The 14,458-nt window shown below is 40.2% G+C and overlaps 1 protein-coding gene across 1 annotated transcript; it reads left to right on the forward strand.

Annotated features, from left to right (window-relative positions):
- Positions 1-7,577: 7,577 nt before the first annotated feature.
- LOC103174892 lies at positions 7,578-11,179 on the forward strand. Its single transcript, XM_007887498.2, has 2 exons — positions 7,578-7,645; positions 7,764-11,179. Exon 2 carries the CDS (start codon positions 7,775-7,777, stop codon positions 11,114-11,116), a length of 3,342 nt encoding a protein of 1,113 aa, XP_007885689.2. The 5' UTR covers positions 7,578-7,645; positions 7,764-7,774; the 3' UTR covers positions 11,117-11,179.
- Positions 11,180-14,458: the final 3,279 nt, after the last annotated feature.

A 14,458-nucleotide genomic window follows, 5' to 3' on the forward strand; every position in this document is an offset into this window, starting at 1 on the left:
GTTCGACCTGGATAAGCACTGACGTGGTTGTGACCTGATTTCCCCCTACCCTCACCCTCGAAAATTATATGGAGTTAAAGGACTCAAGGAGAAGGTTATTGTAATTAATTGAAACTGTCGAAAGAAAAAATAAAAGAAGAGTCTCTTGAGATCAAACAATGATTTCTTAGATAATAGAAAGAGCAAGACTTGATGGGTACAAAACTTAAAGGGGCACCATCTTCATAAAATTGTTTGGTTAACTGCTTGTCAAACAGCATTTTCATGGAAATATTGCCCTTCAATGAGATCCATCATTTGTGTCTATTACACATGTATATTATCCATCTCTGACCTGCGTCACTTGTTACATTCCTTAGAAATGAAGATTGATTTTTTCTTGTTTAAGAAAAAACCTCCAATAGCTACTGTGATTGAGGTGAATTGAAAAAATACCTGGCTTCTATCTCTTGGTAATTTGACAGAAAGGATTAATGACTAAACCTTCTGAAATCTGTCCCCACATAACTGAACAATAATGATTTGTAATGAGTTAACAGGAGCCCAAGCAAACTCTGTCTAATTAAAAACAGAGCAGAATTTCTGTGGGGAGATGTTCAGGGCATTGGTGAGGTGTTAATCCCCTGGGGTTACTTGACTGCCTTTTGAGGAGGGCACGACTGAGAAGAGAAACCCGTTGTAAAAAAAGTAGCCACTTAACAATGAAAAGCTGAGCTGTTCAAAGACTGTTTTCATCTCAACATGATGCATAATGAACATTGCTTGAAGTTTAGTATAGACTTTGTTAAGAAACTGAAATGTTAAAGCTCCGTCACATCATCCAAAAGTTTCCCTGCTAGTTTATATGGTCCTTTCATCCTATGATTAAAGCAAATTTAAGAACTCCTGGGTAGCCCCTGCAGACAGAGAAATATTAAGTTGCCATTATAGTATCTGGAAATTGATTAAGTAGCAGCAATATTCAGATAGCTCCAGGTAAAAAATAGAGAGCCGAGCACTAAAACAGTTTGGTGTCTCACAATTTTATAAGCTCATTTGGCATACTTTGTGCTTTCTCAGCATAATGCCAGATCCATTAACTATGTTAATAGATTCTAAACCTATATTCCAACTGGAACACAATCAAGGCTCTTGTAACAGTTGCCTGTTCCATCCTAGGAATCTGCAAATAGTTTTAGATTTTGTCTTAAATCATGTCCACTTAACTCACATACTCTCAATTTCCGTAGCAACAGCATCAAATTAGTATAACTTGCAATACAGTCCAGAAATATTAATTTTCTCCAGTGGTAGATGGCACACTCAGGAAAAGCTGGAACTTATTTCCATGTGGTTCTGTACGTCTAGCCTATGTCTCCTGTCAAGTTCTATAAAGCGAATAGGTTGCATGTTCAGCATAATGGAAGATCTGATATTTGAAAGCAAACGTAAGATGTTTTAAAGTTCAAGGTGCTGGTATTAATTAGCATCGGAGAGCATGCTCTATGATCTTTCAACATAAACTTTCTGATAAATAGACTGTTAATAGACTCTAAAAGATAGTCTGGTAAGAGCATAAAATAAATGCAAAATATAGCATTTCACACACCACTCCAACCATTGGATCCACTGGAAGAAAGTTTTATATACATATTTCCCTACCCTCAAAGCTTAAATTCAAGAATATTGATCCATATCTAGTATTGAACCCTAGTCTGCTCAATGCCGCCCCCATTCTTCCACACTATCCTGTGCAATCAAATATTGTCCGCCTCAGTCTGAACTAATTCCTATGTTGCCCATAGATCATAGATAATAATCGTGGTTGAATGTCCAATTCTTTTTTGAATGTGCTAATTGACACAGCATCAGACTTTTTGGGAGTTAGTTCAGGATAGTCATAGTAGCAATTTCAGGCAGGAATAGACTATCAATCCATCAAATTCACTAGTTCATTACTCTACAGAAGAAGGAACCTTCTGATCTCCAGTCTCACTTGAGGCTTGTTAATTTTAAATCAACATCCCAGAGTAGGTCTACTGTATTTTTTACATTTTGTAAGAGCAGCATATTAATTAATTGGATGGCAAAATGCCAGCAGCTTGCACTCCAGATCACAAGAAGCAGTTAAATATAATTTTTATTGTTTTTCCACAGTTTGTACAGGTGTTGACGTATGGGACAATATGGGTTCCACTAAAGGAAAAGTTTTCTCTTTGATCCTGTCGGCTGTGGTTCTGGCCATCTTATGCCTACCTGGTGAGTGGAACACTTTAGTGAGCACTTTGGTTAATGATTACCGTCTTGTATTTCTTACATCTACTCTGATTAAATAATATACATCCGTACCACATATGGCAAAAGAAGATGGTTTAAAAGACAAATTATGGTGATGTTGAGGATGATGTGCAGGATAGATTTAAACCCAGATAGATTTTATTGAATATGTTGTATGTTGTACTATGCAGTTGAGTGAAACATTATTGTGCAGTTTAATAAAAGCAAATGTGCTATCTCAATCAAGGAAGAGATTGGGATATTCCACATCCATGTTCTCACACTCCCACTAAACTCACAAAAGTAATCTTCAATTTTATCCTACTACTTGTAGCCCTAAATCACTGAGAGTGCTGTTCCTCTTTATATCAGGAGCTGTAATAGTTTTCGATTGCCCCAATCAGAATTTTTGAAATTGTAACTAGTCGTGTCACCATCTTCTTCAATGGAAAAAATATTATTTTAAATGTGCAATGGAAGGGCAAGTGTAATAAGTAGGAATAGGACCTAGAGTGTTTTGGGGGAGAGGGTGGAGGGGGTGGGGGGTGTAATCTCCTACTAACCACACAATATTTACTGCCTCATACCTCTTTCTTTGCCCATTTTTCACTTAATGCTCCCACTGACCCTTTGCCTTTTACCCTCTTCCTAACTTGCCGAGATTATCTGTCTATTTTTCTATTTGACCAGTTCTGTAAAATATCCAACATTTACTGTGGTGTAGCAATGTCCAGAGCCAGAAATCAAATGGATTACAATTTTATAGTTTATCCAGAGAATAATCCCAATTACAAAATGTTCTGTAATATATTCTACACGTAGGTTGTCAAAATGTGAAACACACCACAGTATAATACACCACCTTGTACTATGATCAGTCTGATCTTGTAAAACTGTCCATGTTCTTAAACTGGATATTTAAGTGAATGTAAAAGGCAAAAAACCTAGATTAATCAGTTATATAAAAAACTTATTGCATCAGATAAATACTGAATCTTGGAGTGGAATAAAGGTTGTAAATACGTTTCTAACATATAGGGGGACCTTGACAAACTAATTGATTTTCACATTCATGTTTGTAATACTATTCAAGCCCCTTATCTGAACTGTTAATTATTAGGCATCTATTCTGTGTATCATGCCATATGTTCCGCAAGTTGCAAACTTTCAAGCCTCATTGATAGAAAATCAGCATATTATTGAAGTCAAAAAGTCTTTGAGTAATTTAAGCGTTAACAATATTCTTGGGTAAATTAGCTACAATAAACATTTGCAGAAAAAGCACCTTGTTTTTGCACCTTGTACCTTCGATTTGAATCAGAATTTTTTGACATTCTTGAATATCAGCTGCTGTATCTGCTTTTATATTTGCTGCTAAACTCAATTTTTCCTTAGAAATAGAATTATGGAATAAACATAAGAACTGCTTACTACATAGTTTTTACAGGTTTTGTTCTAATGGTACCTGCCTTAGGCAAATTGGATCAGCTTTGTAGTTTATAGCAGTTTTTCCATTCGGTTACATTAACAACCAACTCCTGCTGATATGAGTTTGGGACTCAAGTGTTTGAAGATAAATCCACTAAAATACCACCTGTAGTACTGAAACACGAGGGAGCTCACTGTGTGCGCACAAAGACCCATTTAGCAGGTAGTTTATTTGACTCCTTTGCTTTCAATCAATGTGTCACATCTGGTTTCCCTTTGCTGTTCTCTTTCAGACACGCTGGAGGCTAATGTGCTGCGCCAGCTCTTTAAAAGGGATGGTAAGTATCCTAATGCATCTAATAGAATACGGTAGGACCACAATTGCAGCTAGCAATTACTGAGGAGAGGGNAAAAAAAGTTTGCTCTTCAGCAAACTTTGTTTTTAGCTAAAGGAGTTTGTTCCTTGAAAACACAGTAAAGCAGAAGTTTAGCTAATGGCTGTTTTGGGAAATGATGTGGGATTAAGCTCTAGGTTTAGTCTTCAGCCTTTACTGAGGTATACGCTCAGCTGGTACAGCGATAATTTTGCTCAATGTTCTCAACCTAGTGATAGTTCCTGCTCCTGAAAGCTATCCTGAGACCACTTGCTGGAAGTTCATCTGCTGGATATTATATGAGAGAGGAGCAAAACAAAACATTGCATTTTTGTAATGGTTTATCATATAAAAAGAGCTCAAAGTGAAGATAATTCCAGTCAATTATAAGTCACACCAAAAGAACTCTGTGCTCGTCTCTGAGATAGTACCATATGATCTTTAATGTCCAACTCAATCTCTGGAACAAGTATGTAGGACATATATTATAATCCCTCAAGAGAAAAAACAATAATAAATTGGTCACTTCAATCCACGACTGTTTGTCGGAAGCTGCTGTGCGCAATTGGCTGCTGTATTTTGCCCACAAATATACAGTCAATTCACTTTACAGTATATTCTGTGAAGCGCTTTGAGACGTCTAGAAGACGTGAAAAGTGCTATATCAAATGCAAGGATTATTATTATTATATATTAACACTTTTTCAAGGGGACAGCACTTACAATACTCCAGCACTTCCTGACAGGGGGATATCAGTCTAAATCAATCAATGTAATGTAGAAATTCACAGCAGTGTGAGAATTGTGGGTTGGCTTTGGGACAATTCAGAAGTGTGAAAGCTTTTATATTGACAAGGTTGCAGGAGTAAAAGGAAAATACTTGGAAATTCTTTCAAAGGAATGGGATTTTCCAGAGTTAATGGATTTATGACAAAATTACCAGCTGTGATTTTAGCCATTCTCATCTTCTCTGTTTATTCTAGGTATGGAAGATGAGACAGTTACCATTGAACTCAAAGCAGCAACCAACTTCTTAAGCAAACTGGTCCGTCCCAAGCGAACTACAAAACGATATCGTCAGAACCCAGATTTCTGGAACTGGTACCAGTATTTCACGGACATTGGATTTGATGAAGGAGTAAGTGGCCATTTTCTTTCTAACAGTAATATGTGAAATAGACACATTTGCTAATCAGAATTGTTTCACAGGAGACCGTAGACACATTCTGTAATTCTAGTTAGTGTTATAGTTACCAGTATCATTAATATCTATGCCATGGGAAGCTTTCAGTTACAGAAGTTACAGAAGTTGCAGGTGCATCTCAGGTAGAATATTTAATTAATATTTGAGCTCCAACTACCAGTGCACAGTTACATGTTCCACACTCCCAAGGGAAGAATAATGCGGATACCTATGAACAATCAGCTATTTGAACCAATAGGTTTGAATCTCCATGATTTTTTATCATTGAGGAATCATTGAAGAGTGTAGCTGCCCACTGAATGTTTGGAATATGGTAGAGATCCAATTTCAGATCACAGTTGACCTGCCCACACTGTAGTAGAAGTCTACATTTGCACAACAACAATTTCGCCCACAAATATGTGGTCAATTCACTTTACAATCTATTCTGTGAAGTGCTTTGAGATGTCGAGAAGACGTGAAAAGCGCTATATCAAATGCAAGGATTATTATTAGAATAACAATTAGATCTGAAGCTTTTTCACACCAACTGTCCATAGGTGCTATTGAGGAAGGTACTTGCTCAGTCAGAGCCTGCACAGATTTCTCGGTCAAGCAGTCAATCAGTTCATCCACACATCCCTATGGATATCAGCTATTGGTCGTGTGATCTGTGTGGTGCATTCCTGCACATTGAGCAGCATATTTTGCAATAAGGAATGGACATTGGTAGTTCCTGATACTATCTATCAACGTCTTGATACACTCAGTAGCTCATGTGCTGGTCTGCCCACCATTAAAGGACTCTGCGGCTTTGGCTATGCTTGCGCAGGAAAGCAAAGAAAGGGCACTAACCTTGTCACTTTCCTTCAAATTGTACAGCTTCATCCGGATTTCTGAAGTGGTAATAGCGCTCATCTCTTTTCATTGGTTGCTGAGCTTACATTAGATCTAATCAAACATTAGCTTACAGGCTATTCATTGGGAGTGCTTCTGAAATTGCTTCCGTGATTAATGTTACCGATTCTAGCCAATTTTTATGGATTACTCACATTTTACTCAATTGTGCAAGCTAGTGTTTCCATATGAAGACCTGTGATATAACGTGTCTGCAAATGTTTGTGCTTATGACATTATTTTGCGAAGTTTTTAAAACTTTTGTGAAATTATAAATTTGACACAATTAAGTTAAAATGTACCAAGCTTCTGTAGATGATCTCTCCCTGCACTCACTTGTAATCTATCATTTTATAGGTGCAGGAAATGGACAAAGCCTATTTACATCACCTTCAGGCAAAGAACAGAGATGACGCCCATCAATCACACCTTGCATACCTTTCACGCATGCGTGCTGAGCTCTGTGACAAAGAGAAAGACCCCGAATGCAAAATGGTTACTCTCCACAAACTCAGCCACTTACTTCCGAAGCATTGTGACCCACACAAAGACCCACACTGCAGGACTGAAGCACATCCTTGTGACTCACTTAAAGATCCACATTGCATGCCCCAGATGCAGATGTGTGACTCTAGTAAAGACCCATACTGCAGGTCCCAGACCAAAACATGTGACCCATATAAAGACCCATATTGTAGAGTTGAGGCCCAGATGTGTGACCCGTACAAAGACCCAAACTGTTACCCTCAGCCCTTGTCCTGTGACCCACACAAGGACCCATATTGCAAATCCCAGCCAGAGCCATGTAACCCCCACAAAGACCCAAAATGCAGATCACAATACCGGTCCTGTGACCCCCATAAAGACCCATACTGCAGGTCTCTCGCATGCGACCCCTATAAAGACTCGAGCTGCAACCGCCAGACATATTCAAAGTATTCTTCAATACTTTGCAATCCATACTTAGACCCAAATTGTGGTCGACAGCCCCTAACTTACAAGCAAATTGCTGAGTTAGCAGAGCGAGACTGTAATCCGTATGATCCAACCAACCTTTACTGTGTAGCACTGGCTGAATATGTGCAGCAGCAGCAGCAATATTGTGATCCATATAAAGACGCTAACTGCTTTACCAGATCAAAGAAGGAAGCTCCTCCCTTGTACCCTCAATGTGACCCTAAAACTGACGCTAGATGTCGCTCATCTCTGTCCGTATATAGAGATCCACCATCATATCATGGTTGTGATCCCTATCTTGATCCCAAATGTCGCATTTCCTACCACGCTAAGGACGAACCGATACAGGACCCTCACTGTGACCCGACATATGATCCCTACTGTAGTCCTGCTGGCTCCGCATATAGTGGAAAAAGTAATTTGGGTTGCAACCCATATCTTGATCCCAACTGTCAAGGTGTTGCCAAATCTATCCACAGATCTGCTGCAGAACCCGATTGCGATCCCGAGCTTGATCCTTATTGTGGCAGACCTGATTCCGATTACAAAGGTAAAACAAAGGAAGGTTATGATTGTGATCTCTACAATCATCCAGAGTGTTATCCTGTTTCAGATTCCAATCCTGTTAATGAACCAAATGCTAACTGTGACCCATATTATAACCCCAGCTGTCGTATAAATGAAGAACACAATCGTCTACCTGAACATAACCCTGATTGTGATCCAGAGTATGATGCGAACTGTCGTGCTGACCGATCCCGCACTTATGAAAGAAGAGCCAACGAAGAGTGTGACCCACGTGATCCTTACTGCCAAATCTCCCAATCCCTCATTCGTGAAGCTACAGACTCAGAAGAGTGTGATCCACGTGATCCATATTGTTGGACATCTGAATCACGTACGAGTCAAAGAACAGCATCAGACCAGTGTGATCCACGTGATCCTTATTGTCAGACATCTGAATCCCGTACTGCTGAAAGAACAGTTAACGAAGAGTGTGATCCACGTGATCCATATTGTCGGGCATCTGAATCCCGTACTAGTGAAAGAACAGCAACAGAAGAGTGTGATCCACATGATCCATATTGTAGAATGTCTGATTCCCGTATTAGTGAAAGAACAGTTGCAGAAGACTGTGATCCACGTAATCCTTACTGCCGCACCTCACAATCTTACTCCAGTGAAAGAAGAGCCAGCGAAGAGTGTGACCCACGTGACCCTTATTGCCAAATCTCCCAATCCCTCATTCATGAAAGTACAAACCCAGAAGAGTGTGATCCACGTGATCCTTATTGTCGGACATCTGAATCAAATACCAGTGAAAGAACAGCATCAGAAGAGTGTGATCCACGTGATCCTTATTGTTGGACATCTGAATCCCGTACTGCTGAAAGAACAGTTAACGAAGAGTGTGATCCACGTGATCCATATTGTCGGACATCTGAATCACGTACTAGTGAAAGAACAGCAACAGAAGACTGCGACCCACGTGATCCTTATTGTCGCATCTCACAATCTTACTCCAATGAAAGAACAGTTAACGAAGAGTGTGATCCACGTGATCCATATTGTCAGACATCTGAATCCCGTACTAGAGAAAGAACAGTTGCAGAAGACTGTGATCCACGTAATCCTTACTGCCGCACCTCACAATCTTACTCCAGTGAAAGAAGAGCCAGTGAAGAGTGTGACCCACGTGACCCTTATTGTCAAATCTCCCAATCCCTCATTCATGAAAGTACAAACCCAGAAGAGTGTGATCCACGTGATCCTTATTGTCGGACATCTGAATCCCGTACTAGTGAAAGAACAGCAACAGAAGACTGCGACCCACGTGATCCTTATTGTCGCATCTCACAATCTTACTCCAATGAAAGAAGAGTCAATGAAGAGTGTGATCCACGCGATCCATATTGTAGGACATCTGAATCACATACTGGTGAAAGAACAGCAACAGAAGAATGTGATCCACGTGATCCATATTGTAGATCATCTGAATCACGTACCAGTGAAAGAACAGCAACAGAAGAGTGTGATCCACGTGATCCATATTGTCGGACATCTGAATCACATACGAGTCAAAGAACAGCAACAGAAGAATGTGATCCACGTGATCCATATTGTAGATCATCTGAATCACATACCAGTGAAAGAACAGCAACAGAAGAGTGTGATCCACGTGATCCATATTGTCACACCTCACAATCTTACTCCATTGAAAGAAGAGTCAATGAAGAGTGTGATCCACGTGATCCATATTGTAGGACATCTGAATCACATACTGGTGAAAGAACAGCAACAGAAGAATGTGATCCACGTGATCCATATTGTAGATCATCTGAATCACGTACCAGTGAAAGAACAGCAACAGAAGAGTGTGATCCACGTGATCCATATTGTAGATCATCTGAATCACGTACCAGTGAAAGAACAGCATCAGACCAGTGTGATCCACGTGATCCATATTGTAGATCATCTGAATCACGTACCAGTGAAAGAACAGCAACAGAAGAGTGTGATCCACGTGATCCATATTGTAGATCATCTGAATCACGTACTAGTGAAAGAACAGCATCAGAAGAGTGTGATCCACGTGATCCATATTGTAGATCATCTGAATCACGTATCAGTGAAAGAACAGCATCAGACCAGTGTGATCCACGTGATCCATATTGTAGATCATCTGAATCACGTACCAGTGAAAGAACAGCAACAGAAGAGTGTGATCCACGTGATCCATATTGTAGATCATCTGAATCACGTACCAGTGAAAGAAGAGCATCAGAAGAGTGTGATCCACGTGATCCATATTGTAGATCATCTGAATCACGTACCAGTGAAAGAACAGCATCAGAAGAGTGTGATCCACGTGATCCATATTGTAGATCATCTGAATCACGTACCAGTGAAAGAACAGCATCAGAAGAGTGTGATCCACGTGATCCATATTGTCGGACATCTGAATCACGTACCAGTGAAAGAACAGCAACAGAAGAGTGTGATCCACGTGATCCATATTGTCGGACATCTGAATCACGAACCAGTGAAAGAACAGCATCAGACCAGTGTGATCCACGTGATCCATATTGTCGGACATCTGAATCACGTACCAGTGAAAGAACAGCATCAGAAGAGTGTGATCCACGTGATCCATATTGTCGGACATCTGAATCACGTACCAGTGAAAGAACAGCAACAGAAGAGTGTGATCCACGTGATCCATATTGTCGGACATCTGAATCACGTACCAATGAAAGAACAGCAACAGAAGATTGTGATCCACGTGATCCATATTGTAGATCATCTGAATCACGTACCAGTGAAAGAACAGCATCAGAAGAATGTGATCCACGTGATCCATATTGTCGGACATCTGAATCACGTACTAGTGAAAGAACAGCAACAGAAGAGTGTGATCCACGTGATCCATATTGTAGATCATCTGAATCACGTACCAGTGAAAGAACAGCATCAGAAGAATGTGATCCACGTGATCCATATTGTCGGACATCTGAATCACGTACTAGTGAAAGAACAGCAACAGAAGAGTGTGATCCACGTGATCCTTATTGTCGCACCTCACATTCTTACTCCATTGAAAGAAGAGTCAATGAAGAGTGTGATCCACGTGATCCATATTGTAGATCATCTGAATCACATACTGGTGAAAGAACAGCATCAGACCAGTGTGATCCACGTGATCCATATTGTAGATCATCTGAATCACGTACTGGTGAAAGAACAGCAACAGAAGAGTGTGATCTACATGATCCTTATTGTCACAACTCGCGTTCCCGTTCTAGTGAGCAAGCACAAGAGAGAACAGGCACACACGACTGTGACCCATACAACGATCCAGAATGCCGTAGGCAGACAACTAGTTCACCTGAGTGTAACCCTGAGTATGACCCTAACTGCCATACTTCTCAGTCTCATACCAATGACCAAATGCACACAGAAAGCTGTGATCCACTCTATGATCCCAATTGCCGTGCCGACAATCAGGATGTGTATAGCTTAAATCCTGACTGCGATCCTGATTATGACCCTGAGTGTCGCATGCAACGATTTGCGTTTAGTGACTCAGAAGATGTGCAAGATACTAGCCGTTATGAAATTATCTGTGATCCAGACCTTGAATCCCGATGTCCTTATGAGGATGATATTAATGATGTGACTACACCTTATGGGGAATCTCATCATGAATATCACAGCTATGACCCTTACAATGAATGGCATGGAAATTAGTATCAAGGTGATCAGGAAACCCGTCCTGTCACTGAGAATTAAAGGTCTGCCATCTTTGGGTATAATGAACATGATGGTTATTGTGGACACCCAGGCTGCTAGGAGTCAAATGTCGGCAAGAAACTAAATATTAAAACAAATTCAAACTAAATGTTTCCCATAGCAGAAAGAATTTTGTAACAGCCTTGATCCGAAGTGTAACCTTATTGTACGTCTTTGAATAACGGAATATAATATTAAAAAATAACAAAGTATGGGGCCAATCAATAGTTCTGGATGAAATAAAATACAGTTTCATATTAATCTGTGTGATCTTCAGTCTATAGAAATTATTTTTTGGTGAAATTAACACATTTAATATACAAAAATGAGTCTACCGTAAAATGACAAATGATTGCTTTTCTGAACAGAAGAACTGGCCATTTGAGTAAAATACTGGAGAATTCTTGGCACCATGGCACCGTTCTGCAGCAAGAGTCCGTGCCTTCGGGAATGGAGAAAGAAAAACGGGAGAAAATTGGCTAAGAAAGAAAACCCAAATAGGACTGTAAAATAGTGGAATGTCAACAATTATGTTTGCTCTTTTTTCTCAAAAGTCTGCGGTTTTGCAACATACAAATTGTATACGAGTACTTTACGAGGCTTTGATCTTCACAACTAGTTGTATTGTGAAAAGTCCAAAACATTTTTGTTGCTTTGATCTTGTTTCATGGTAGGTGTTCATTAGAAATATATTCAAATAAAAAATGTTTGCAAAATATTCTGTTGCAGTGAAAAATCTCATACTTTATCTAATTATCTAGCAATCAGCTTGGCTCAGTGGTAGCATTCTCGTCTCTGAGTCAGAAGGTTGTGGGTTCAAGTCCCACATCGGGAACTCATAGTCTAAGATGACACTCCGGTGCTGGCGGTGGGAGGGGTGTTGCATTGTCAAGGTGGAGTCCTTCAGACGAGGCATTAAACAGATGCCTGTTCAGGTGGACGTTAAAGATCCCATGGTGCTATTTAAAAAGAAAAGGAAGTTTCTCCCTGTGTCTTGGCCAACAGTCCCCCAAATAAAATTGGTCAATCATCCATGGCTGCTTGTGGGACATTGCTCTGTGCAAAATTGGTTGCCACATTTGCCTGCAAATACACAGTAAAACCAGTGAAGCGCTTTGAGACATCCTTCCGAATGTAAGGATTTGAAGCTGGACTTGAATGTATTTTTATAGGTAATTAAATGGAGCCCATGAATAAATGGACTTATTTAAAAAAATGATTGACGCTTAATAGTAGATGGTAGGGTGGGTATTCTGGAAGGATGAAATCAAATGAGGGTGACAACCTTTTTCATCTGAACTTCCCTTGTGCTCCTTGTGACTGAAGAATAGTATGCTGTAACCTTCCTATCTCAAGCCGGGATTGACAAATTTTTCAGTCCAAATGCCACATGCAAACCACACTCCACATGTGTAAAATAGTCATATGGGCCACAGGATGGAAGTTGGCCTTCCCTGATCTAAAGGACCTGGCCCAGATAAATCATCTTTGCATCTGAGTAGGCACATTTTATCGTAGATGCAAAATCAAATGTCCAAAGGTATCAGGATTTCCTTAAATACAATGGTAAACAAATGTATCCAATTTATGAAGGCCTTTAACACTTAAGAAGGAGACAATTTACTCAAACCCTTTGATATCAGAGATTTCTGACCCACACAAAACAAAGCAGACCACTTAACCCAAGGTCATAAGTTGCACCTTGCATATGATATCGTCATGACAGTCTTCACCTCCCCCTCACTCCCCCCCTTCCCCCTCCTCATGCCCCCCTCCACCCTCAACTCCCTCATCCTCACCCCCCCCATTCTCACTCACCCCCTCCCCCTCTCCCCTTAACCCCCACACCGCCTCAACCCCCCCCCCCACACTCCCTCGCCTTCTCCCCCCCACATGCACACAAACAAACAAACAAACAAAAGGGACCCAAACATCTTCTCTTGAAGACAGTTCCCTGCAAAGATGGCCATTGGCAACACAAGGAGTGATTGCACATCTGTTTCTAATGACACACACGTGAATACCGTTAATTCATTATGTTGCTTATGAAGCACGGGTCAGGGTTGAGGCAGAGAAGAGGAGAATTTTTTTAAATTGAGATGAATTTCAGATCCACTCACTTTCTCTTTTCTCTTCCCGCATAATTTAGTATCTGTGCGCAGGTAGCAGCAACTAAGACACATGAAACTATTACATGCACCAGTTAATTTTTTTGGGTGTTTGTCACATGGGGAAGTCTCCATCACCATTCCTAAGAGTATCCAAACCAGACTGAGAGTATCAAGCTTGGAGTTCAAATTAAGCACAGCAGAAAGCACAGGGTGACCAAAAACTTGTGAAAACTATCCTATTATCTTTAAAAAAAAGCATAATTTCTTTAAAGACTTATTAGACATTATAATGGCATTAAGACTTTTTGGTCACCCTGTACTATAGGTGTATAACTACATGTATTTAATTTCACCATTGACCTAGTTGAACAAAATAATCCAATGCATTGGGGTTTTAGCTGTATTTAATGGTCAAAATTCAGATGCACTGCGCGAATACAGAGAAGCAATGTTGGAAGCCAAAACGTGAGCAGCTCCTGTGTGAAATCACCAGGCGAGCCCTAAGCTCCAGTTGTGAGAAGAGAAAATCATCGTTTGCCCTCTGCAGCTTTCACAGGATCTGTGCAATCTGAGTCACTGTGGAAATGCAATCAATTAGCACACCACCATCGATCCTGTCCCTCGTTTTCTAAACCCAGTAAATAATCCACCTAATTTGCAGCCACTCTGGTTATCTAAGGTGCTAATAAAGTCCATTTTACATAGATTTATTTTTTTTCCTCTTATATAATAATCGCAGCTGATTGGATTGTGGAGCAAGAATGGGATTAATATAAACATGTGGGTGATGCTGCACGCAATAGCACAAGCCTAGAAATAAGATAAATGCAGGTGGCTGGGGTATTGGGTGGATTGCAAGTCAGGGGAATTTATCAGCCACGTTTTCTGAAGTTATTGCTGTTCCAGTCATTCACAGAAAATTCCTGATCTGGACTGGGCAGAGTGTTGTCGTGCAATGTTTT

This window comes from Callorhinchus milii, unplaced genomic scaffold, assembly GCF_018977255.1.
Source record: "Callorhinchus milii isolate IMCB2004 unplaced genomic scaffold, IMCB_Cmil_1.0 Scaffold11, whole genome shotgun sequence".
In the NCBI taxonomy this organism is placed as follows: Eukaryota; Metazoa; Chordata; class Chondrichthyes; order Chimaeriformes; family Callorhinchidae; genus Callorhinchus; species Callorhinchus milii.